This window comes from Chiloscyllium plagiosum, unplaced genomic scaffold, assembly GCF_037043375.1.
Source record: "Chiloscyllium plagiosum isolate Xiang-an unplaced genomic scaffold, Cpla_swu_hap1 HiC_scaffold_12, whole genome shotgun sequence".
Lineage (NCBI taxonomy): Eukaryota > Metazoa > Chordata > Chondrichthyes > Orectolobiformes > Hemiscylliidae > Chiloscyllium > Chiloscyllium plagiosum.
Genome location: NW_028270150.1, coordinates 33,548,326 through 33,575,644, shown reverse-complemented (window position 1 = coordinate 33,575,644; position 27,319 = coordinate 33,548,326). Strand labels below are relative to the sequence as shown.

Below are 27,319 nucleotides of genomic sequence, written 5' to 3'. Positions count from 1 at the left end.
ACACCAAATGCACAACCAATTCCCTCGAGAAAGACAGAGCACTAGATACATGGGAACACCATTGCTTAGAAGTTCCCCTCCAATCTACTCACCATCCTGGCATAAAAATATACCGTCATTCCTTTATTGTCTCACAGTCAAAATCTTGGAACTCCCTCCCTAACAGCAGTTCAAGACAGCACACTAGCACCTTCTCAAGGGCAACTAAGGATGGGAAATACTTGCTGGCCCAGCCAGTGACACCCAAATCCTGCAAAACAATAAATGAAGGTCCCACCTCAGGACATGATGGCAATGGAAATATGTCATAGCACATCCAAACAGGTTGCGTAAATATGTTTAAAACTTGCTGAAAACGGAAATGATAAAAGCAGAAGCCCTCAGCAAATGTGTGCACCCTTTTAAGGGAAGTCATGCTAGTGTTTTGGTATGTGGATAGCCTTGAAAACAGTAAAACCAAGTCAGTCACAAACTTGCCCCAAAATGTGTAACTATTTTTATCTTGACAATAGTGAAAACTTAAATTCCCAATTTTTTGCTGAGCCTCACCTACATTCCTCCCTAAGAACAAAAGATATTACAGCAGAAGTTGGCCATTCAGAGCCTGCTCCACACTTCATCATGGACCCCATCTCTTTTGTCCAGTTTGAAATAAAAGTGAAATGAAGAATTTGCTAAAACTCTAACAAAGGCCAAAACAGTGCCACTAAACAAAAAAGGAGCCAACTAGAACCAACCAGTAAGAGGTCTCAAAATAAAACAATGATAGCTTGGTCTATATTGCTCCATTTGCTCACATTTATCCAGAACTAGAGGAGGCTAATAGAGAAATATCAAATGCAAAGTCATCAGAGACATGTGGCTTTGAGTAGTATCTGAAATTTATGGTGCCTTGAGGGCCCCAGGTCAATCATAAATAGAGGATACTGGTGTATGGCTAACTTGGGCCAAGGGCTAAAATGGGACACTGTTTATTGGCAAGCAAGCTCGTAATCATTTACTGGGATAATGTAGAAATGAATACAGAAATTAGCAAACTAGAAATTGGGTGCAGGATATATCTGGGTGGGTAATGTAACAGGAGATTAAGCTGATGCAACAACTGTTTCGCAACAAGGTGAACACAGAATGAGAACTGTTTGTGAAATGCTGTGAACGTACAGCATAACAATAAGTAATTTTTTGATGATACAAGTAGCTTGTCAATTTTTTGTTAATATAATGAGTTCTTAATTATGTTTATGAGCGTATGCTTGTGGAGCATGGTGGCAGCCAATGGTCAGACCACGTGGAGGTGCCCTGTGCTGGTTTACTCTGAACAGCCCTTGGACAGAGACTGTGACAACTGTCTTTTTAATTTTGCTTTTGGTTTTTTCTGACCTATGTTCATATGGTATATAGCTATAATGTAACTTTTTTCTTCATTTCTCTATTCTGTAACTAAAGATTGCACCTAGCTACTCTGTATCAAAGACAATGCCTTGTGTTGGTGGGATTGTTACACTGTAACTAATCTTGCAACTGAAGAGACTATCTAGGTATCTTTGGACCTAAGATGGTGCTGTAAGTGGCGACATATAAACTTTTCACTGAACTCATTTGAGTACACATGACAATAAAGCTAATTCAATTCAATGCATCCACGTGTTCTATGGCTACACCTTATGTATATTAGAATGTAGAATATTGGGCCCTGGTAATGTACCATAGACAGACAGGAAGCAGAAGAACACAGCAAGCCAGGCAGCATTAGGATGTGGAGAAGTCAATGTTTCGGGTGCAACCCTTCTTCAGGATTGGGGGTGGGTGTGGGGGGAGCTGCAGATAAAGAGGGTGGCAGGAGCAGGGTAGTGAAGTGGGGATAGGTGAAGACAGGTAGAGGGTACGAGCTGGTTGGTCAATGGGAGGGATGAATTTGTTTGCTGGCTGGGAGGAATGGAAGGCAGTGGGGGGAAGTGGGAAGGGGGTCAGGAATGGGGAGGGAGGTTATTTGAAATTGGAGAACTCAATGTTGAGTCCTCCGGGCTGTAGGCTGCCCAGACGGAAGATGAGGTGTTGTTCCTCTAATTTGCTCTATTGCGGCCATGGAGGAGGCCAAGGATGGTCATGTCGGAATGGAAGTGGTTGGGGGAATTGAAATGGGCAGTGACTGGGAGGTCCAGTTGACCCCTGTGGGCCCGCCTGCGATGCTTGTTGAACTGTTCCCTAAGTTAACGTTCAGTCTCCCTGATGTAGTGAAGATCACATCAGGAGCATCTCATGCAATAAACTAGGTTGGAAGAGAGGCAGGTGAACATCTGTCACGCCTGGAAGGACTGTTTGGAACCATGGATTGAGGTGAGCGAGGTGGTGTACCGGCAGGTTCTGCATCTTTTCTATTTGGAGGGGAAGGTACTGGGGGGTGGGGAGGGGGAGAAATCGATGGGGAGAGTGGCGCAAACCAAGGACTATCTAAGGGAATGGTCCTTGTAAAAGGCAGAGAGAGGTGGGGAGCGGATCTCCCCTCCACTGCCTCCAAACTCACAGCCCCCCCATCCCTGCACTGCCTGGTTCTACCTGCTCCCCAAGATCCACAAGCCCAACTACCCCAGCCCACCCACCATCTCGGCATGCTCCTGCCCCACCGAACCCATCTTATCCCACTGCAACTCCATCCTGTCCCCCTTAGCTCAAGTACTCCCACCTACATCCGCGACACCGACCACTCTCTCCATCTCTTCAGCAACTTCCAGTTCTCTGGCCTCCAGTGTTTTTTCTTCCCTATGGATGTACAGTCATTAGACACGTCCATACCCCACAAGGACACCATCCAGGCCCTCCGCGTATTCCTCTCCAATAGATCCATCCAGTGCCCCTCCGCCAATACCCTACACTACCTTGCCGAACTGGTCCTTACCCTCTCTTTAACTCTTCCCACTTCCTCCAATTCCAGGGGATGGCCATGGGTACCCAAATGGGCCCCAGCTACACCTGCCTCTTTGTTGGTTATGTCGAATAGTCCCTCTTCAGTACCCACACAGGCACAGTGACCCAACTCTTATGCCATTACATCAATGAGGCGTCCTGCACCTGGGCTGAACAGGAGCAGTTCATCGACTTCGCCCACAACTTCCACCCCATCCTCAAATTCAGTTGATCCAGCTCAGACACCTTCCTCCCCTTTCTGGACCTCACAACTTCCATCTCTGGCGACAGTCTCCAGGTGGACATTTATTACAAACCCACAGACTCCCATAACTACCTGCACTACAACTCCTCCCACCCAGTATCCTGCAAGAATTCCATCGCATTCTCCTAATTCTTCTGGCTCTGTCACATCTGCTCACATGAGCAGACACTCCACTCGCGAGCATCCCGAAGTCCACCTATTTTGAGCAATGTACTTTTCTCCCTCTGTCATCCACATAGCCCTTCGCTGCACCACCTCCATGCCTCATTCCACTGCTCTAAACACCCCCAACGTAAAAAAAAGTCCCCTTTGTTCTCACCTACCAGTCCACCATTCTCCGCATCCAATGCGTCATCCTTAAACACTTCTGCCAACTCCAACATGACCCCACCACCGAGAACATCTTCCCCATCCCACCGCTCTTTGCCTTCTGCAAGGACCATTTCCTTCGATAGTCTTTGGTTTGTGCCACTCTCCTCACTGACCCCAACGACCACCCTCCCTTCCCTCCCCCCCCACCCACAACCGAACCCCCAGGTACCTTTCCTGCAAATGGAAAAGATGCAGAACCTGCTAGCACATCACCCCCCCTCACCTCCATTCAGCCTGGCTTGCCGTGTTCTTCCAGCCTCCTGTCTGTCTACTTTGGATTCCAGCATCTGCAATTTTTTGCCTCTAACACGGTAATGCATCAGCATTTAATCTTGTCAATTTCGCCAACACTATTTCCTGACTAATACAGATTTCCTTCAGCTCCTCCCTCTCACTAAATAAACCCCGCGTATCCCAATATTTCTTATATGTTACTTGTGAACACAGAAACAAAGTATTTAACTGGTCTGCCATCTCTTTGTTCCACACTATAACTTTCCCCGTTTCTGACTGTATGGTATCTATATTTGCCTTTATTAATCCTTTTCGCTTCACAAACTTATAGGTGATTTTACACTCACTTTGTACATTCCCCGAAAGCTTACTCTCATAATCTATTTTCCTCCTCTTAATCGATCCTTGTGTCCTCCTTTGCTGAAACTGAAACTGATCCTCAGGTCTGCTGCCAATTTGTATGCCAATAATACTATCCTGAAATTCTCCTATTAGCAACAGTTAGGACACCTTTCTCGTTTTATTTTTGTGCCAGGTAAGAACGCTGTAGTTCATCCAGTCACTGTTTAAATGCTTGCCTTTGTCTATCCACCTTTATCTGTTTAAGTAATGTTCCTCCACTTCATATGCTATTGTAGTTTCCTTTATTTAGATTCAGGACTTAGTCTCAGAATCAATTATGCCAGTCTCCATCTTAATGAAGAATTCCATCATACCATGGTCACTCTTCCCCAGGTGTTCTCACACAGCTAAGTTGATAATTAATCCATTCTCATTACATAGTACATAATCAAGAATGCCTGATATCTAGTTGATTACTCACTGTATTGATCCAGAAATCCATCCCATATAGATTCCAGGAATTCTTCCTTTATGACACACCAATGATTTGATTTACCTTCTCCAAATGCCAATTAAAATCACTTACAGCTGTACCATTATTGCTTGGATTTCTAATTTTCTGTTGAATATCTTCCTTAACATTGCAACTACAATTTGAGTGTATATATACAATGCTTGGAATCATTATCTGCCCATGGTATTTTTTTTCTAAGCTCTACACATTGATAGAGATTCAACTTCACCAAAGCTAATATTCTTCCTCACTCTTGCCTTAATTTTCTCATTAACCAGTAATGCTTTCCCTTTTTGTCTGTCTTTCCAAAAAACTGAATACACCTAGATGTTCAATTTTCTTCCCTGATCATGCTACAGCGACACCTCTGGAATCCCAACAATATCAGACCTGCTTAGATCCACTTACACGAATAACTTATCCACTTAATCCTGAATGTTTCACACATTAAGACAAAAGGCCTTAAGGCTTGCCTTTTTAACATGCCCAGTCTTGTTCACATTATTTTGCACTGTGGCCCTGTTTGATTCTTGCCCTTGAATTGTCTACCACTGTTTATTCCCATTCTGTTTCTTTTTTTTGTTTCACTTGTTTCCCTCTCTTCTGTCTCTTAGAATAGGTTCCCATCCCCTTTCTATTTTAGTTTAAACCCTTCCCAAACACACTAATAAATACATCCATAGGGGACAAGTTCCCGTCCAGGTATAACCCATCCAGCTGGCACTGGTCGCACCTCCCCAGAACCAGTCCCAACATCCTAGGAATCTCAAACCCTCCCCCTCACGTCAACTCTGCAGCCACACATTTATTTGATAATATCCTGCTATTTTCTACGCTTGACTGAGATCACTCCCTTTGAGATGCTGTATTTGAACTTGCTTCCTAACTCCCTACACTCTGCTTTTAGGATCTCATTCCTTTTTTTTTAACTACATTGCTGGTACTGATGTATACCACGACCACTGGCTGTTCACCCTTCCATTTCAGAATATCCTGTAGCTTCTGTGAAATATCTTTGACCCTAGCACCCAAGAAGCAACTCTGCTTTCTTTCCACAGATGCTGCGAGACCTGCTGAGTTTCTCCAGCAATTTCTGTTTTTGCTTTAGATTTCCAGCACCTGCAGTTCTTAGTTTATTTTAGCAAACTGCTTTTGTGGTGACTAAAATATTTATCTACTTACCCTTCAATACTACTGCCTTCCCATATTTGTTCCTCCTCTCCTGCGGAGCAAAGCTAACAAAGGCGCAATGGAACTTGGCCATTGCCTTTGAGAGGCCATTTCCCCCACAACAGTATTGAAAATTATAAATCTGTTCTGCAGGGTAATGACCACATGGGATTTCTGCATTGCTTGTCAAGTACTCTTATTCTGCCTGGTAGTTATCCATTCACTCCCTATTTGTGGAGTTTTAGCCTGTGGAGTAACTACCTCTCTATATAGTACCCACGATACTCTCAGATTTGCAGATGCTCTGCAGTGTCCCAAACGCTACACCAACTCCAAAACTCAGGCTCTCAGGAGCTGCAGCTGGAGATACCTCCTACAAAAGTTCTAGTCCTGGGCACTGGTACTTTTATTATCATGATCTATAATAATGATCATAATAACCCAATGATGTTATTGAATGTCAGTGAACTCAGTGAGCTGAATGGCCTAATTCTGCTGCAATGGTTTTATAATAAGTAAGCGAAACTGTACCGGCGTCTCCAACATATGTCATTTGGAAATGCATCCAAATACAGACGATTGCAGCATTTCCAAGTTTGCAGGTGATATGAGACTTAGTGGGAATAAGAGTTATGAAGAGGATCCAAAGATGTTTCATGGGGATTAAGACAAGTGGTGAAAGTGAGGAAAAAGTGGCAGATGCAATATAATATAAATGGGTGTGAGATTTCCACTCTGACAGTAGTAAAGCAGTGCATTTTTTTTTAAATGGTGAGAGGTCGGAAAGTTTTGATGTTTTGAAAGCCAGTACGCAGGTGCAGCAAGCAACTTGAAAGGTAAACAATATGTTAGCCTTCTTCACAAAAATATTTGGGAACAGAAGCAAAGAAGTCTTGCTGCAACTGTACACATCACCAAAGTTTTGGTTTTCTTGCTTAAAGATGTATATATATTACACAAAGGGTGCAGCAAAGACTCATCAAACTCATTCCTGGAACGCTGACACTGTCATCTGAGGAGATTACCTGGATGGAATTTAGGAAAATGAGAGGTGATTTCATAGAAACATGGAAAATTCATAAGGGCTGCAAAGGAGGTTTCCCTAGCTATAGGATCATGACCTAGAGGATACAGTCTCAGAATAAAAGGGTCTAAGCCTATCTCCTTAATTAATTATTTTTTGGGGGTGGGATGGGGTGGGGGGGGAGGAGGGAATGGAGTCTGGTGTGGTCTATCCGTAAAAATACACTCTCTCTAGGTGCACACAGCTAAAAATAAATCACACAACACCAGGTTATAGTCCAACAGGTTTATTTGGTTTATTCCAGATAAACCTATTGTACCAAAACCTGGCATTGTGTGATTTTAAACTTTCTCCAGCCTGCCTGAAGAAGGGCTTATGCCCGAAACGTCGATTCTTCTGCTCCTTGGATGCTGCCTGACCTGCTGCGCTTTTCCAGCAACACGTTTTTCAGCTCTGATCTCCAGCATCTGCAGCCCTCACTTTCTCCTAGTTGATTTCTCCAGCCCAGTCCAACACCGATTCCTCCAAATTATAAGTGCACTCTCACTCTTCAAGTATACTTAGGCGCACACACACTCGCTCGCTCTTCACGCACACGCACTCACTCACTCACTCAAGGGTTCGCGTGCGTGCACTCACTTATCAAGGGTACGCACGCGCACACATTCACTCACTCACTCGTCAAGGGTACACACGCACTCACTCACTCATCAAAGGTACACGCGTGCGCACACTCACTCACTCGTCAAGGGTACGCGCGCGCACACTCACTCACTCGTCAAGGGTACGCGCGCGCACACGCTCACTCACTCGTCAAGGATACGCGCGCGCACGCACGCACACACTCGTCAAGTGTACTCGCGCGCGCGCACACTCACTCAGTCAGTCGTCAAGTGTACGCGTGCACGCACACTCACTCACTCGTCAAGTGTACACGCACACACTCATTCACTCATCAAGGGTTCGCGCTCGTGCACTCACTCACTCATCAAGGGTACACGCGCGCGCGCACACATTCTCATTCGTCAAGGGTACGCGCGCACACTCACTCACTCATCAAGTGTACGCGCACTCACTCACTCATCAAGTGTACTCGCGCGCACTCACTCGTCAAGTGTACATTTGCGTGCACACAATGACTCACTCGTCAAGAGTACGCGCGCACACACTCAAGTGTACACATGCGCGCGCACACACTCAAGTGTACACGCGCGCTCACACTCACTCACCCGTCAAGTGTAAACGCGCACACACTCACTCACTCTTCACATGCACACACACTTACTCTTCAAGTGTACGCGCGCACACACTTACTTTCTCGGTGTGCAGGTGAACTCTCTCTAGAAGGACACACTCTGGGGGTGTATTCTCTGTCTGTCTGGGGGGTAGTGTCTCCCGGGTGGGGGTCTGCTCTCTCTCTCTCTGGGGTTGATGTACACGGTATTCTGTAATACTCCCGGGTGGAGGGTGTACTCACAGAGATCGTCTCCCGGTGACTCCAGATTCCTCACTCGGGGTTTCCTCACGGTCCTAGTGCCCTCCCTACGCACCGCCGGGGGGGGGAGAGAGACGGTGCACCCGTCAAATGTTTCCGGCCGGACCGTGATACCGAGGACATTCTGACCAACATCAGAATAGATCGACAAAATACAGCCTCCGCACCCCCACCCCGAGAGAGTGGAATTATTGATTCGACCTGATTGTTTTTTTTGTTTTAAATCCTAAAGCGATAATAGGAGCGTGCGGTGGATGTGATAAAGACAGAGTCAAAGACCCTCCGTCAGTGTCATGGCGCCCGCTGTGTGCGGGGATGAGGCTCCGGGTCCTCATTAAGGCGGGTGCTGGGGTGGGGGAACGTTGTTGCGGTGCCCGGAGCGGAGGCGGGTGGCCATCACCATGGCCGTGCTGACGGAGAGGGAGCGGTGCGGCCTCCGCGAGATCCTGCACAGCCTGGGCCACTGTGAGCTCTTCAGTGTCGCCGACACCGTCACCAACCGCATGTTAAAGATCGACAGCGACCGAGGTGGGCCCGGCCGGCCGGACTGACCCCATACACCCCCACCCCGAGACTCATGCCCGACCCTCAGACTGACCCCATACACCCCCACCCCGAGACTCATGCCCGACCCTCAGACTGACCCTCCCCCCACCCTCCGACTGACCCACCCTACCCTCAGACTCACCCCCCACCCTCAGACTGACCCACCCTACCCTCAGACTCACCCCCCACCACCCTCAGACTGACCCTCCCCACCCCGAGACTCACCCCCCACCCTCAGACTGACCCACACACACACCCCAAACCCCGAGACTAACCCCCCCCCCCACACACACACACCCAAACCCCGAGACTGACCCACACACACACCCCAAACCCCGAGACTGACCCACACACACACACACACCCAAACCCCGAGACTAACCCAAACCCCGAGACTAACCCACACACACACACCCCGAGACTGACCCACACACACACACACACCCAAACCCCGAGACTGACCCACACACACACACCCAAACTCCGAGACTGACCCACACACACACACACACACCCAAACCCCGAGACTAACCCACACACACACCCCAAACCCCGAGACTGACACACACACATACACACCCAAACCCCGAGACTAACCCAAACCCCGAGACTAACCCACACACACACCCCAAACCCCGAGACTGACCCACACACACACACACACACACCCAAACCCCGAGACTGACCCACACACACACACCCCAAACCCCGAGACTGACACACACACACACCCAAACCCCGAGACTGACCCACACACACACACACACCCCCACCCCGAGACTGGCCCATACACACACCCCACCCTGAGACTGACCCACACCCCCCCCCCCCCCCCCAAACCAAGACTGACCCCTAAACCGAGACTGACCCCCACACACCCCCTACCCTGAGACTGACCCACACCCCCATCATCTGACCCCCCCATCACCCTTACACTGACCCCCCCCACCCCCATCGCCCCCTCAGTCTGACCCCCCCACCCCCATCACCCTTACAGTCTGACACCCCCCCATCACCCTCACAGTCTGACACCCCCCCATCACCCTCACAGTCTGATTACCCCCCCCATCACCCTCACAGTCTGACACATCCTCCCCAAGACTGCCCCCTTTTCTGACCCAACACCTACTCTGGGTTGCTTCTGAATTATTTCCACCAGTCCAACTTACTCATCTTCCTGATATTCCCCTTCCCCCAAAACTAAATTCTAGCCTCCTTGACTTTCACTTTCTCTTTCTCTTTCTGTCAATTTCTGTAGTGTAGTCAACAGTAATGCAAATGAACACTTTTTTTTGCCTAGACAGCATCACTCCTGCCAGTATGTTTTAAGTGTGTAAAATTACTCTTTGTTTGAACCTTCGATAGAGTTTATTTGCCAGATAGCTGAAATTTGCAGTCAGAGTGAATGTGACGTTGACCATTATTTTGGAAGTCAGTGTTATAAACTTTGAATCACGAACTACAATCATTGAAGATGTTTTGTTGTTAGCAATTATGCTAAAGAGTAGTTTGCCTATCTAGGAAATTCTGAGTCACTGGTCATGGGTTCTGTGCATTCTCGTGTGGCTGAAGGGCCTGATCCTGGAGCCACATTGCTAATCCTGCATTTGGCAGGTGTTTCCAGGTGATGGAAGTGGTCCTCAGCCTTGAGGTTGCTGGCATTCCTTTCTCCAGTTCTCTTTTTTCATACTTCCTTACGCCAACAGGTATTCTTGAACAATTGTTTCATTCAAATCAGAGGAACTGAAACCTAACCAGTGATGAGTTATTAAAGGATGTCAGTCTTGTTGAGGCTGAGACTAATTCTTCAATATGCTTCCCTGAAGGTGTTAAGCAAAGCTTGACGATTTTCTTATGAGAGAGCAGAGACGACATTGTCATCCGCATAATGAAATTCTGCAAGTGAGATGTCATTTACCTCTTGGACTTAATGAGTTGAGGTTGAGAAGTTTCCTGTCAATGCTGTAGTCAATGTCCACACCACGAGGAAGGTTGTTATTGACAAGATGAATAGTGGCAGTGACTCATCCCTGCTTGACCACTCCTTTGACCTCAGGCTGCTTCTCTATTAGAGTTGGTGAGGACCATCGCCAAAATCTTACTGTGGAAAGTTCAGCTGTTGTTGATGAATTGCAGTAGACAGTCGGTCCTTGACAGGTTCTTCAGTAGCACTTCCTGATTATCTGAGTCAAAAGCCTTGGTCAGATCAATGAAGGCCAGTAGAATGGTTGGTGTCGCTCCTGGTATTTCACTTGGAATTGCTGAGCACTGTAGGTTGATGAGCTTGCTAGATGTGGTTTTCTAGTCAAGTGGGTGATGGAACACACTATGTTTAGGGCACCTTTTCTAGCCCCTTCCCTATGTGGGGCAAGCAGAGTTGATCCTGAAGAGGGCTACTAAAACTCACTCCTGTTCCCAGTCCAAGAGCGAAATGACTGACTCAAATTTCATCACCTGCATTTCAGATCTCTCTATCCTGTCCCCATTATCTGTTGCCAAACATCGCAGGGCGTGTGTGTGTTGGGATTGGGAGTTTGAATTCCTTTAGGTAGACACTTGTGCGGGATCTTTTAACGATGGAACACTGTTGCACATCAGTCGGCATACACTCTTTGATAGAAAGTCGATCCAGTTCCAGTGGCAAGGAAATCTTGACAACTGGTGATCTCCCTCCTGCTGCAGCCTTTGTTCATCATCAAAGCCATTAATATGACACAAATATCCACTGCCTGGGATCACCATCGAGGACTTGTTTTGGATTGTGTCTTGTCTGGTTCCTCCCCTTCAAACTTACTGTCATGGATGGTCCTGCCAGGAATTGAGAACTGCTGACTGCATTGCTCTTGGGATCAATGCAACACTCAAGCCTCTGCACTGCATCAAGCTGCAAACCATGGAAATGATCAGTTTGTGGTTGTTTCACAATGTGTGAAACGGGTGATTCAATCATTTGCCAGGAGACTGATGTCCATGTACAGCTCATATAAATAGTGCTTCATTTATTGGCGGTTGAGGTACTCATTAGTCTAGAGCTGAAGAAGTTGTTTACACTGTGCAATGGTGGTGGAAGAAGTGAATTTTCAAGGTGATGGCTGCGTTGCCTTTCAAACAGATTGTCTTGTCCTGGATGATAAGCTTTTAGATGTTGTTGGAGCTGCACTCATCCAAGTGGAGAGTATACCATCTCACTGGTGCTCTGTCAGTGGTGGGTAGATGCCTTAGAATTCACAGCCTCTGATCTGGTCAATGGGGATTGTGATGGTATTGCCATTAAATGGCAAGGGGAAATTATTAAATTCTCTCTTGTTTTGAGGTGGTCATTTCCTGATACTTAAACAATTATGTTGCTTGCTACCTATCAGCCCAAGTTTTGCTGCAAATGTACACTGACTGCTTCAGTATCTGAATGGTGCTGAACATTGTGCAACCATCAGCAGAAATTGCCACCACTGACTTTGATTGGAAGGAAGGTCATTGAGGCAAATGAAGATATTTGGGCCAGAACACTCCCCTGTAGAATACCTGCTGTGATAGCTGAAAATGTGTTGCTGGAAAAGTGCAGCAGGTCAGGCAGCATCCAGGGAACAGGAGAATCGACGTTTCGGGCATAAGCCCTTCTTCAGGAATGAGGAAAGTTTGTCCAGCAGGCTAAGATAAAAGGTAGGGAGGAGGGACTTGGGGGAGGGGCGTCGGAAATGTGATAGGTGGAAAGAGGTCAAGGTGAGGGTGATAGGTCAGACTGGGGTGGGGGCGGAGAGGTCAGGAAGAAGATTGCTGGTTAGGAAGGCGGTGCTGAATTTGATGGATTTGACTGAGACAAGGTGGGGGGAGGGGAAATGAAACTGGTGAAATCCGAGTTCATCCCTTGTGGTTGGAGGGTTCCTAGGCGGAAGATGAGGCGCTCTTCCTCCAACCGTCGTGTTGTTGTGGTCTGGCGATGGAGGAGTCCAAAGACCTGCATATCCTTGGTGGAGTGGGAGGGGGAGTTGAAGTGTTGAGCCACAGGGTGGTTGGGTTGGTTGGTCCGGGTGTCCCAGAGGTGTTCTCTGAAACGCTCCGCAAGTAGCCGGCCTGTCTCCCCAGTATAGAGGAGGCCACATCGGGTGCAGAGGATGCAATAGATGATGTGTGTGGAGGTGCAGGTGAATCTGTGGCAGATATGGAAGTTTCCTTTGGGGCCTTGGAGGGAGGTGAGGGGGGAGGTGTGGGCGCAAGTCTTGCACCTCCTGTGATTGCAGGGGAAGGTGCCGGGAGTGGAGGTTGGGTTGGTGGGGGGTGTGGATCTGACGAGGGAGTCACGGAGGGAGTGGTCTTTACGGAATGCTGATAGGGGAGGGGAGGGAAATATATCCTTGGTGGTGGGGTCCGTTTGGAGGTGGCGGAAATGACGGCGGATGATGCGCTGTACATGGAGATTGGTGGGGTGGTAGGTGAGGACCAGTGGGGTTCTGTCCTGGTGGCGGTTGGAGGGGCGGGGCTCAAGGGCGGAGGAGCGGGAAGTGGAAGAGATGCGGTGGAGGGCATCGTCGACCACGTTGGGGGGGAAATTGCGGTCCTTGAAGAAGGAGGCCCATCTGTGTTGTACGTTTTTGGAACTGGTCCTCTTGGGAGCAGATGCGGCGGAGTCGAAGGAATTGGGAGAATGGGATGGCGTTTTTACAGGGGGCAGGGTGGGAGGAGGTGTAGTCCAGGTAGCTGTGGGAGTCGGTCGGTTTGTAGTAGATGTCCGTGTTGATTTGGTCGCCTGAGATAGAAATAGAAAGGTCGAGGAAGGGGAGGGAGGAATCTGAGACTGTCCAGGTGAATTTGAGGGCAGGGTGGAAGGTGTTGGTGAAGTGGATGAACTGTTCAACCTCCTCGTGGGAGCACGAGGCGGCGCCGATACAGTCATCGATGTAGCGGAAGAAAAGGTGGGGGGTGGGGCCAGTGTAGTTGCGGAAGATGGACTGTTCCACATATCCTACGAAAAGGCAGGCATAGCTGGGGCCCATGCGGGTGCCCATGGCTACTCCTTTCGTTTGGAGGAAGTGGGAGGATTGGAAAGAGAAGTTGTTCAGGGTGAGGACCAGTTCAGTCAGTCGAAGGAGGGTGTCAGTGGAAGGGTACTGGTCGGTACGGTGGGAAAGGAAGAAGCGGAGGGCTTTGAGTCCTTCGTGATGGGGAATGGAGGTGTACAGGGACTGGATGTCCATGGTGAAAATAAGGCGTTGGGGACCGGGGAAGCGAAAATCATGGAGCAGGTGGAGGGCAAGGGTGGTGTCCCGAACGTAGGTGGGGAGTTCTTGGACTAAGGGGGACAGGACGATGTCAAGGTATGCGGAGATGAGTTCGGTGGGGCAGGAGCAGGCGGAGACAATGGGTCGGCCGGGGCAGTCAGGTTTGTGGATTTTGGGCAGGAGGTAGAAGCGGGCGGTGCGGGGTTGTGGGACTGAGTTTGGAGGCGGTGGATGGGAGATCACCCAAGGTGATGAGGTTATGGATGGTCTGGGAGATGATGGTTTGGTGGTGGGGGGTGAGGTCATGGTCAAGGGGGCAGTAGGAGGAGGTATCTGCGAGCTGGCGTTTGGCCTCAGCGGTGTAAAGGTCGGTGCGCCAGACTACTACTGCGCCTCCCTTGTCTGCTGGGCCTCAGCGGTGTAAAGGTCGGTGCGCCAAACTACTACCGCACCTCCCTTGTCTCCCCACCTGCTGTGATATTCCAGGAATGAGATGATTGACTTCCAATACCCACAACCATCTTCCTTTGTTCTGGATATGTTTCAAACTAGTGAAGAATTTTCTCCCTAACTGCCATTGACTCCAGTTTTGCAAGGGTTCCTTCATGTCAAGGACAGTCACTTTCACCTCTCCTATGGAGTTCAGCTCTTTTGTCCATGTTTGGAGCAAGGGTGTAATGGTCTCAGGAGCCGAGTGGCTTTAGTGGAACAGGAACTAAAGGGCAGTGAGCAGTGTATTGCAAAGCGAATTCTACTTGACTGCATTGACAACTTCCATCGCCTTGCTGTGTAGATAGTGTAGACAAATAGAAAATAGAACAATAAAGCATAGAACATATATGGCCCTTGATGTTGCGCCAACCTGTGGAACCAATCTGAAGCCCATCTAACCCACACTATCCCATCATCATCCATATGCTTATCCAAGGGCTGTTTAAATCCGCCTAATGTAGCTGAGTTAACTACATTGGCAGGCAGGACATTCCATGCCCTGACCACTCTGAGTAAAGAACCTGCCTCTCTCATCTTTCTTAAATCAAACACCTGTGAGTTTGCAGCTATGTCCCCTCGGACAAGCCGACGTCGTCATCCGAGGAAAAAGACTCGTACTATCCACTCTGTCTAATCCTCTGATCATTTTGTATGTCTTTATCAAATCCCATCTTAGCCTTCTTCTCTTCAATGAGAACAGACCCAAGTCCCTCAGCCTTTCCTCACAAGACCTTCCTTTCAGACCAGACAACATCCTGGTAAATCTCCTCTGCACCTTTTCCAATGCTTCCACATCCTTCCTATGATGGAGCGACCAGAACCGAATGGGTTTGTTTTAGGGGCCAAATGAAACAGCCTCAATTAGAGTTAAGGGTTTGCAACTGAAAATCACATGATCTCATCCAAAAACCAGAAAATCTCAACTAAATTAATTGTGAAAACTAGCCAAGTAACTTTGTTCCCCTTAAAGTTAACCTCAACTTTGTAGCCAATAGTCTTCATTGCCCACCACTCAAATCTGACTTTTCTATATATAGTTTACAGTGTATTTTCAAAGATACTGTAGTCATACTTGTGCAGTGAAACGGTTGGTCCGAGTTGGTGGATCATTTCTGCAATTCCCAGCCACAATTCTCGGGCGGCACGGTAGCACAGTGGTTAGCACTGCTGCCTCGCAGCGCCTGAGACCCGGGTTCAATTCCCGCCTCAGGCGACTGGCTGTGTGGAGTTTGCACGTTCTCCCCGTGTCTGCGTGGGTTTCCTCCGGGTGCTCCGGTTTCCTCCCACAGTCCAAAGATGTGCAGGTCAGGTGAATTGGCCATGCTAAATTGCCCGTAGTGTTAGGTAAGGGGTAAATGTAGGGGTATGGATGGGTTGCGCTTTGGCGGGTCGGTGTGGACTTGTTGGGCCGAAGGGCCTTTTTCCACACTGTAATGTAATCTAATCTAATCTAATATCACGACGAATAGCCTTCATAGACACATTTTTAATGTTGAAACAAACATGAAAGCCAAGGAATGCCTCAAATCAAGCACTAATTGGCCATGTTCAGTTTGCCCTTTTTTTGGGCATTACTTACCTTTGCAAATTTTCATATCTGGTAGATTCCCGTCTTGTAGCAGTGAGACAGTTTGGCTAGACGTGAACTAGAACTTGAGGGGTGGTGGTCACCTAGCTCTATATATTGCATGATGGTTCTGTTTGGCATGCAGATAGGTCCTGTGTTGTATCTTCGCCATATTCATATCTAATCTTTTAGACATCTTTGGCAAGCCCACCTATGCTTACCGTTGAACCAGGGTTGATTCCCCCCAGCTTGATGGTAATGGTATAATACATCTACAATATGCACTGCAACAATTCCACACAGTCCCTTTGACAATGTCTGCCAAATTCGTGGCCTCTGACACTAGAGCTGCAATAGATACATGTGAAAACCATGACCCTACAAGTTCCCTTGCAGGCCGCACACCTTTTGACTTGGAGCAATATCTCAGTTCCTTCATTGCTGGCTGAAAATCCTGTAACTCCTTACTTATCGAACACCCCAAATAGCTGATGACAAATATAAAGCACATTGGTTTTAAGATTTTGGTCAAATTAATGTGGATAATTGCTGGAAAGATCAATTTTTTTCTTAATCCATTGAAAGCAAAATACTGGAAATCTGGAACAAACTGAATGCTGGAGAAATCCAGCTGGTCTGTGCAGAGGTCTGAACCAGTTCATGCCAGTTCTGAAGAAGAGTCACAATGGACTGAAAATGTTAACTCTCTTCTTAGTCTATATTTGGCCTTTGCATAATGGAGGAGGAAAAGCAGTGACCTGAGGATATCAGGGCAATCTGTTGGTATTAGTACAAACTTTTGGGGTGTGAGTATTTTCTCAAACCATGGAAATGGAAAAAATGGCGTGCCAGAATGTTCATAAATTTTGAACAATCAAAGCAAAAGCGAACTTTTATTCTGTAGGGACTTCTGTGATATATCAACATTATATTTCAACATTTAATGCAACAAGTACTGGAGAAAAGTTTCTCAGGAGACTAAGTCTGCTGTTCCTTTCAGTGAAGGCCCCTTCAACCATGCTATTGTTCTATTAAGAAGTGATGGGGGGGTTGCAAGAATAGGGAGAAATAACCACAGCAATAGGAATGAAATACAATATTGAGAGTTTTCAAAAGGCTTAGCCAAAATAATTTCTGTGCAACTTGGATTAGCATTTTAACTTTTATAACCATCTTACTGCTGTTTCATCTGCAGAAGCCATAGATGCGATACTGAGTTACAGTCAGAGTGCCGAAGAGCTGCTGAAAAGAAAGAAGATCCACCGTGAGATAATATTTCAATATTTAGCAAGACATAATATTGTTATGCCATCTAATGCAGAGAAATACCAGCTTGTTCAGAAAGTTATAGAATATTGGAGTGAAGGCAGCGCTGAAACCCAGGTACTTAACTTGAAGTGGCATCATCTTGTAACAGTTTTATTTTCAAATATTTTTACAATGAAATTCAAAACAAAATTAAGTTTGAAAATCGTAATTTTGTAATTCGGATTACTCTCTTCAAATAAGTGTTTTATTTTTGAGGACTAGTGTCCAGCTGATTTAGATTTGTTCAAAAAAAATTTTGAATAGATTGGATACAGGATAATCTCTCTTGGAAGAGTTAATTATTCTAATCCCTGTAGAGATTGTTTACATTTTAACAAAAAGAATTTCAACTTTCAATTCATTGCTAAAACAATAACACAGCATGATATTTTACTTTGTCTTTTTTTTTTACAGTAACCAATGTTATTTTTGTTGCCAACTTGTATTTTAAACTGCAGAACAGATATTTTAATATAACTGGGGAAAAATTAATGCAAGTAATCATATACCATATTTTAAATAGACATTCAACTCTCCCAGAATAATGCAAAACAGATTCTTAACTGTTGAATGTTTGTCTTTGATCTTTTCCATCTCCAGCCTGCAATTTAATTCAGAACTGTCTTTCATGGTTCATGTTTTCCTGAAGATATTTTTCCCCACATTGTTTTAACCCATAACAAATTTGACCCCTTGTGGTACAGATGCAAGATCTCATCATGGGCTTATAGCATTTTGCTGTTTGTAGCTGCTGTCCCTTTCCTGCATCCTGGCATTCTAGCCCACGTTTCTGTGGTTGTTTAGAAACCCATTCCCTCTTAAAGCCCATTCTCTTTTTTTTTGTCGTGAAAGTAAATGGACTGCTTACAACTTGACATTCTCAACACTTTTCTTGGACTTTGGAAACTAAGTGTATCTACTGTTAGCACACAAGATACTAACATTGTCTCCCGGTGTGAACATTTTGCACTTTTTTTCTTAGTAAAATAAGCTCTGTCCCTTTTTAATCTCTTTTAAAAACTAAAGCACCTTGACTTGCAGTCAGGCAGACTTGAGCACAGACCACTTAGTTTACCTTAAAGTAATTCAGTTTACCTTTAAAAATAATCCCTAAATATAATCTTTTAAACCTCATTATAATGATATTAATCTTCAGCCACCTTTATATAATCAGTTCTGTATTTTTCTGCCTCTGTAAAAGTGGTTCCTAATAATGCTCTTCTGTGAAAGAGTAAGCAAATATTTCATGTTCAAGTGGACTATCAGTATCATCATCCTGGATGAGGGTAACCTAGTGACCCTTTCTTTTAGAAATTTGAGCCATATTGATAGATTTTAAATTATCATCCATATCTTTAACTCCGTGAACATCACTTTTTCAGTAGCCTTCACTTTTTTTTTTTCAGTTTTGGTGTTGCTTCTTGATGAGGTGAGAATGATTGCTCTTAAGATCAAGGATCAAATGTGGCCATAAGGAATACCCACAAAATTTCAATGGAACTTGGAGGGAGAACTTTCTACTTGGTCATAGAGATGTACAGCACGGAAACAGACCCTTCGGTCCATTTAGTCCATGCCGACCAGATATTCCAATCCAATCTAGTCCCACCTGCCAGCACCTGGCCCTTCCTATTCATAGAGGCAGAAGTGGGTGCTGGAGATTAGAGTCAAGATTAGAGTGGTGCTGGAAAAGCAAAGCAGGTCAGGCAGCATCCAAGAAGCTGGGAAAATTTACATTTTGGGCAAAAGCCTTTCATCAGGATGCTGCCTGACCTGTGCTTTTCCAGCATCACTCTAATCTTGACTCTCTTCCTATTCACATACCCATCCAGATGCCTTTTAAATGTTGCAATCATACTAGCTTCCACCACTTCCTCTGGCAGCTCATTCCATACACGTACCACCCTCTGTGTGAAAATGTTGCCCCTTCAGTCTCTCTTATATCTTTCCCCCTCACCCTAAACTTTATACCCTCTCATCCTGGACTCCCCACCTCCCCAGGGAAGAGACTTTGTCTACTTATCCTATCCATGCCCCTCATGATTTTATAGACTTCTAATAAGGTCACCCCTCAGCCTTCGACACTCCAGGGAAAACAGCCCTAGCCTATTCAACCCCTCCCTATAGCTCAAATCCTCCAACCCTGGCATCATCCTTGTAAATTTTTTCTGAACCCTTTCAAGTTACACAACATCCTTCCGATTGTGAAATCACACTAAACAAAAGAAGAACATGCTTTTGATTGCTGGGTAACAATTATCTCAGGTTCAGTGTGTTACTGCAACTGTTCCTCAAGAATGGGGTCTTTAGGCCTAACCACTTCTAGTTACAAATGAGGAGTCAATTTTATTGCTCATGCCCTCTCAGGTAAAAATATTTAGAAAATGGCAAAAATGTAAACTTCGCATTAAGGTGAAAATGTGTTGCTGGAAAAGCGCAGCAGGTCATATGATCTGCTGCACTTTTCCAGCAACACATTTTCAGCTCTGATCTCCAGCATCTGCAGTCCTCACTTTCTCTTTGCATTAAGGTGCCCAAGCACCCATTCAAGCCTCAAGCATGCAGAAAAATAGAGCTTTACAGATTATCCCAAGTTTAAACTTGGCTAAGGCCAAAATGAAGATTAAAGTGTACAGTCATTATGAATTTACTGACTGCATCTGGATGTTTTTTCCCTGAAACATTTGCTTTGTGGTGATAGCTGTGGATCCCCTTCCCCTGGAATTACTGTTGCTGAGTTGAAATTGTTTTTTAAGATACTCTGCAGCAGAGAAGATTTAACATGGGTTATCATGCTACAAACTTGACTCAAAAGGCTTTCCTGAGAGTTCCCAGAGAGATAGTCGGTTAGTCCCTTATTCTGGCAGCTTGGGTGCTCTCTACCTAAATTCCAAATTGAAATTTTGGGTGGCACGGTGGCACAGTGGTTAGCACTGCTGCCTCACAGCGCCTGAGACCCGGGTTCAATTCCCGCCTCAGGCGACTGACTGTGTGGAGTTTGCACGTTCTCCCCGTGTCTGCGTGGGTTTCCTCCGGGTGCTCCGGTTTCCTCCCACAGTCCAAAGATGTGCAGGTCAGGTGAATTGGCCATGCTAAATTGCCCGTAGTGTTAGGTAAGGGGTAAATGTAGGGGTATGGTGGGTTGCGCTTCGGCGGGGCGGTGTGGACTTGTTGGGCCGAAGGGCCTGTTTCCACACTGTATGTAATCTAATCTAATCTAATCTAATCTAAAAAATATTCACACTAAACATTTTAGCGAGTTTTGAGAAGATTTGTCTGATCATATGGCATCTTTCCATGTAGATTGCATTCTCTAAATGATGTAGATGACTGGTTCATGATTCAGTTTCCTTTTAGCCATTGTCAAGGCGATTGAATATTTAATGTTCCGACATTGTGTGAATAAATGATCCACCAGAAAGAAGTTGTTCAACCCTCTTTGGTGTAATTGTCTCTGGGTCTCCTGTGCCTCTCCATGGATTGGAAAATAGCAGTCACTTCAAGTCAGTGTCCTTTGCTTTGTTTAGCAAAGGTATCTTTAGTTTTTGGAAAAAGAGTTCTGTATTTGATGATGAAGGGAGAATAAAATATGAGTGAGCAAGAAAAGACTGTAAAAGCTTGTGTAGGTATGTAAAAAGGAAACATTTGGCTAAGAGACGTACAGGCAGAATAGGAGAATTTATATTTGAGAAATGGCAGAGAAGCTAAATAATTGCTTTGTGTCTGTCATCTTGAATTAGAGACCCAAAGGACTGGCAATAATGGAGAACTGAGAGAAAATAGTAGGGAGCTTAGTTTGAAGAAATTAATGGGACTGATGGTTGATAAGTCCCTGGTACATGATATTCTACATCCCAGAGCTTTGATGGAGATAGTATTTGGGCCCAAACTATTTGCAATGTGTGTTCGTGATTGGAATGTGGGGACCAACTTTAATGTTTCAAAGTTTGTGAATGATGCAAAACTAAGTATGAAAGTTTGTGGGCAAGATGGTTTCAAGAGAATTTGGATTGATTTGGTGAGTGGGCAAGGGTGTAGCGGATAGAATGTAATGTTGAAAAATGAGTTATCCACTTTGCTAAGAGGAACAGACACACAGCATGTTTCATTGATAGTATGAGATGTAAAATGTAGATGTACAAAGGGACCTGATCATCCTCGTTAATCATAAAAGCATTTAGTGGAGAAGAGATCCTTCAGTCCATTGTATCTATATCAACAAAAAACACTACATTAATCCCACCTTGCAGCAATTGACCCATAGTCTTGAATGTTATGACATTGCAAGTGTTCATCCAAGTGCTTTTTGAGGATTTGAGAGTTTTCCTGCCTCAGTTTCCCTCCCAGGCAGTGCATTTCAGAATATGTGTGTCTAAAATATTTTCCTCAAATCTGCTCTAAACCTCCTGCTTTTCACCTTAAAATTATGCCACCTTGTTTTGACCCTTCAACAAAGGAGAACAGTTTCTTCATATCCACCCTCTTTGTCTCTCAATTTTATACACCTCAGCCCCCTCTTAGCCTTCTCTGCTGTACAGAAAACAAGCCGAGCTTATTCAGACTGTCCTCTAGCTAATCTGCTCCATCTCCGACAACATCTTGGTGAATCTTCTTGTACCCTCTCCGGTGCAATCGCATCCTTCCTATAATGTGGTGACCAGAACTGCGCACGTACTCTAGTTGTGACCAAAGCAAAACGTAATAAGTCATTGAAAGCAAATGTGCTAGTGCAGCAAGCAAGTAGGAAAGATAATGGAATGTTAACCTTTGTTACAAGAGGATTTGCACACAGTAATAGCACAGTTTTGCTTCACTTATATAGAACTGTGATTAGACCACATGTGGAATACTGCTAGTAGTTCCTTATGAAAGATGCTATTACCATAGGAGGAGTGCATTAAAGATTCACAAGGCTTGTTCTTTGTGGTGGCAATTGTCATAGAGTCCTATAGCACAGAAACAGACGCTTCGGTCCAACCCTCCATGCCGAACATAATCCCAAGCTAAACTAGTCCCAACTGCCTACTCCTGGTCCACGTCCCTCCAGACCTTTCCTACTCATGATCTATCCAAATGTCTTTTAAATGTTGTAATTATACCCACATCTACTACTTCTTCAGGAAGTTCATTCCACACCCGAACCATCCTCTGTGTTAAAAAAGACAAATTGCCTCTCATGCCTTTTTTAAATCTCTCTCCTCTCACCTTTAAAATCCCATGAAGAGAACTTGGTGAAACTTGGCCTGTATTCCCTTTAAAAAATGGTGATCTAATTGAAACTTACAAAATATGTAGAGGTAGACAGGGTAGATGCAGATAAAGTGTACCCCTAGTTTTGGAGTTGAGAGCAAGGGAATACATGTTCAAGATGAGGGGGACACCACGAGGAGGAGGAGAAATTATTTACTGAAAAACATTGTGTCCCTTTAGAATTCTCTACCCCAAAGGACTGTGAAAATTCAGTCATTGAAGATGTTTAAAGTAGAAATTGGCAGATTTTTAAATACCAGTGACACAAATAGATATGAGGACAGTGTGGGGGAGAAAGACATTGAAGTGGGTACACAACCACAATTATCTCTAAAGGGCAACCAGGAATGGACAACAAATACTGGCCAGCCAGTGCCCACATCCCATGAGTGAGTAAAAAAAACAACCATATTCATATTAAATGGTGGATCAGGCTCAATGAGCTGAATGGACTACTCCTGGTCCTATGTTTATATGACCAGTTGATGAAATTATGAATTAATGTTGCAAATAGCATATCTTAACCCCATAGAGATCTTGCCTGAATAACTTTTATGCCAATTTGTAGATATTTTCTCCTCAAAACAGTAATTTAACCACAGTTAGTCATTTATTTGAATTAGGTTGGCCAGAGTAGAAGTTGTGCGCTATGGGTTGTTTCATACATCAGCCCTTTTCAATTCCATTGTGTCTTTGTACTCTCAGCTATTACCAGCTTTAATAATGCCTTGCTCTGTGATGTTATTGCCAAGTGGAGATAGAAATAAAGATTGAAGAGAATGTTGGTCACTGAAGTCCAGCTTTCTAGTTAGTTAATTATATTTCCAACCTTGATTGAATTCAAGCAAGAGAATTTTTTAACCTATTAGAAAACACAGCATTCTTTATTATTACTGCTGAGGTTGCATATTCTTTTCGTCAATTTATCTTTTTGAAGCTACAACAATACCTTGAATTTATCTCTCACCTTTTAACAAAGTAAAATGTCCCAAAGCACTTCAGTGGAGCTTTGTGAAGCAGAATTTAGAACTGAGCAGACTAGCTCAGATGACTTGCACCTTGGTCAAAGAGGTTGGATTTCAGTCAAGAATTATAGGTGATTTAGAAGAAAGAATGCAAATAACTTAAAGGTTTTGGAGTTGGAGGAGTTTGCAGAGATAGGGAGAGATGAGAGGCAATGGAATGATTTAACAATAAGGATGAGAGTTTGAAAATTAAGATCTTGCTTAACGCAAGAGCCAGTGTAGGTCAGTGCAAGTTAGGAATCGGTGGATGGGATGCGTTAGAACTTGAACAACAATATTTTGGATAACAGCATTTTCCAGACTGCAAATCATAGTTGACTGGCAAAGAGTTTGTTGGAATGGTCAACTGAAAATAAAAAATGTTAGATGAGAGTTTCAGCAGTAGACGAGCTCATGCATTGCTGACATTGGGAGGGGCGCAGAGCCAGAAATATCGGTGATGACACAGGTGTGTAGCTGGTGAACAGAACCAGGATTGAGGGCAAATGGCTTCAGTTTTCTTAATTTTTACTGAATGACAGACAAGTAGTTTTGGCAATCTAAAGACAGTGGAGAGTCATTGGTAAGGTAAAGCTGGTTTTTATCAGTATTTGTAAACCAAAGGTTTTTGGATTATGTTATGTAAGGGTAGCATGTAGATATCAAATTGGAGGGCTCTGAACATATGTCCTTGAGGTGCATTAGAATTTTTCTTTTCCATTTATATTGATTTTTGGGCTTTGGACATCACTGGCTGGGCCAGCATTTACTGCCATTTCCTAACTGCCCTTGAACTAAGTGGCTTACTAGGGGCCATTTCAGAGAGCAGTCAAGAGTCAGTCACATTGGTGTGGGTCTAGAGTCACATGTAGTCCAGACCAGATAAGTACAGCTGATTTACCTTCTAGAGGGAATTCTGTTCCAAAGGAGAGTCTTGAAATGTTAACCCTGTTTTTCTCTCTGTGCAGATGCTGGTAGACCTGCTGAGTTTCTCCAGCATTTTGGTTTTGTTTGAGATTTTAAGCTTCTGCAGTATTTTGATGTTATTCCTCCGAAAGGACATACCTCCTAATGATTCAGATCAATTTTTGCACACATCCGTCGTCACTCACTGAGACTAGCTTCCAATTCCAGATCTTTTTTACTTTAATTTGAACTAAATTAACAAAATTCCACTGGCTATTATGGATTTGAGCTTCGACCTTCGAATGAAAGCTTGTGTCCTTATCATTGGTCCAGTGCTATTGCTGAGACACCACTGTCTCCCCATATGGAAGTTCCTCATAATTCCTGTACGATGCCCCAATGTTACAAGCATCTTACTAAAGAGCAGTGGAGAAACAGATGGGTTTTTATACCAATTAGCAGTGATTAGATAGTCACCACTAAATTATCTTCTAATTCTAGATTTTAGTTGACTTCAAATTTCACTGTCTACATCGGTGATATTTAAACCTATATCTCTGAACATTAGCCTCGGATTCGTGACTGCTGGGGGAGTGACATTACTACCATTACCACTGTGACAAGAAGCCATTTTTCGCTGATACAGTCCCATCAGGGAAGACAGCTGTGAAGAGATGTGAGAGGGTGATGGTATGGTCAACCATGTCAAAACTTATACAAAGATGGAGAGAGAGAGAGTACATCTTTGTCAGACTACCAAAGGATGCCATTTATAACTTGTAATATCCATTTTGAAACTATGGCTAAGGCAAAATCTTGACTTGAGATGTTCAGATACTGTTCAGCAAAATATGGTTTCAGGCTTTAGAGGCAGATTTATACTTACGGACTGAGTGGGTGGGGGAAAGGTCGGACGTTTGCTTGGATTGGGAGCCCAGTTTTTTTTTGGAGAGGGTGTGGGTGGGAAATGCGAGCTGTTCTAAAGGAGACAAGACAATGCCTCAGGGGTGAGAATCATTAACGATCTCAGCTAATGCAGAAGCCAGGAAAAGAATCTTGATGTTTGGTAGTTTAATATGAATTGGGTCAAAGAAGCAGGAAATGGGTAGTCATAGAGTCATCCAGCATGGAAACAGATCCTTCGGTCCAACTAGACCCACTGACCACATTCCCAAACTAAACTAGTCCCACTTGCTTGCATTTGGCCCATATCTCTCCAAACCTTCCATATTCACGTACTTCTTCAAATATCTTTGAAGCATTGTAACTGTACCTGCATTCACCACTTCCTCTCGCCGTTTATTTCACACATGATCCACACTCTGTGTTTTAAAAAAAACAAACCAGTTGTCCTTCATATTTTCTCTCCTCTCACCTTAAAGATATGCTCTCTAGTTTTGAACTTCCCCACCCTTAGGAAAAGACTCTTGCTAATTCACCTTATCATAGAACATAGAAGAATAAAGCGCAGTACAGGCCCTTCGGCCCTCGATGTTGCGCCGATCCAAGCCCACCTAACCTACACTAGCCCACTATCCTCCATATGCCTATCCAATGCCCGCTTAAATGCCCATAATGAGGGAGAGTCCACCACTGCTACTGGCAGGGCATTCCATGAACTCACGACTCGCTGAGTAAAGAACCTACCCCTAACATCTGTCCTATACCTACCCCCCCTCAATTTAAAGCTATGCCCCTTTGTAATAGCTGACTCCATACGTGGAAAAAGATTCTCACTGTCGACCCTATCTAAACCCCTAATCATCTTATACACCTCTATCAAGTCACCCCTAAACCTTCTTTTCTCCAATGAAAACAACCCCAAGTGCCTCAGCCTTTCCTCATACGATCTTTCTACCATACCAGGCAACATCCTGGTAAACCTCTTCTGCACCCGTTCTAGTGCCTCCACATCCTTCCTATAGTATGGCGACCAAAACTGCACACAATACTCCAGATGTGGCCGCACCAGAGTCTTATACAACTGCAACATGACCTCAGTACTCCGGAACTCAATTCCTCTACCAATAAAAGCCAGTACGCCATATGCCTTCCTCACCGCATTATTTACCTGGGTGGCAACTTTCAAAGATTTGTGTACATGGACACCAAGATCCCTCTGCTCATCCACACTACCAAGTATCCGACCGTTAGCCCAGTACCCCATCTTTTTATTACTCTTACCAAAGTGAATCACCTCACACTTAGCTACATTGAACTCCATTTGCCACCTTTCTGCCCAGTTCTGCAGCTTATCTATATCCCGCTGTAACCTGCCACATCCTTCCTCACTGTCAACAACTCCTCCGACTTTCGTATCATCCGCAAACTTGCTCACCCAACCTTCTAACCCCTCCTCCAGGTCATTTATAAAAATGACAAACAGCAATGGTCCCAAAACAGATCCTTGCGGAACACCGCTAGTGACGGCACTCCAAGATGAACCTTTGCCATCAACTACTACCCTCTGTCTTCTTCCAGCCAGCCAACTCCTAATCCAAACCTCCAACTCACCCTCAATGCCATACCTCCGTATTTTTTGCAGTAGTCTACCATGGGGAACCTTATCAAACGCCTTACTAAAATCCATATACACCACATCTACTGCTTTCCCCTCGTCCACCTCCTTAGTCACCTTCTCAAAGAATTCAATAAGGTTTGTGAGGCATGACCTGCCCTTCACAAAACCATGCTGACTATCCTTGATCAC

At 44.9% G+C, this 27,319-nt stretch overlaps 2 protein-coding genes across 3 annotated transcripts in view; one reads left to right on the top strand and one right to left on the bottom strand.

The window, feature by feature from the left end:
* Positions 1-8,395, bottom strand: part of LOC122555319 (uncharacterized) — a 74,410-nt gene extending 66,015 nt beyond the window's left edge. Inside the window, exon 1 of one of the 2 annotated variants that reach the window (XM_043701190.2) lies at positions 8,303-8,395. The gene's annotated coding sequence lies outside the window, so the exon portion shown is untranslated. Of the gene's footprint in view, positions 1-8,139; positions 8,277-8,302 lie in introns of those variants that run through there. The other variant, XM_043701189.2, reaches the window with a different exon arrangement.
* Positions 8,396-8,459: 64 nt separating this feature from the next.
* The window catches only part of LOC122555321 (uncharacterized protein C3orf38), a 26,028-nt gene continuing 7,168 nt past the window's right edge, over positions 8,460-27,319 (top strand). The window contains exons 1-2 of the mRNA XM_043701194.2: positions 8,460-8,848; positions 17,337-17,524. Coding sequence (XP_043557129.1) covers positions 8,722-8,848; positions 17,337-17,524 — 315 coding nt within the window. The 5' untranslated portion in view covers positions 8,460-8,721. The remainder of the gene's footprint in view (positions 8,849-17,336; positions 17,525-27,319) is intronic.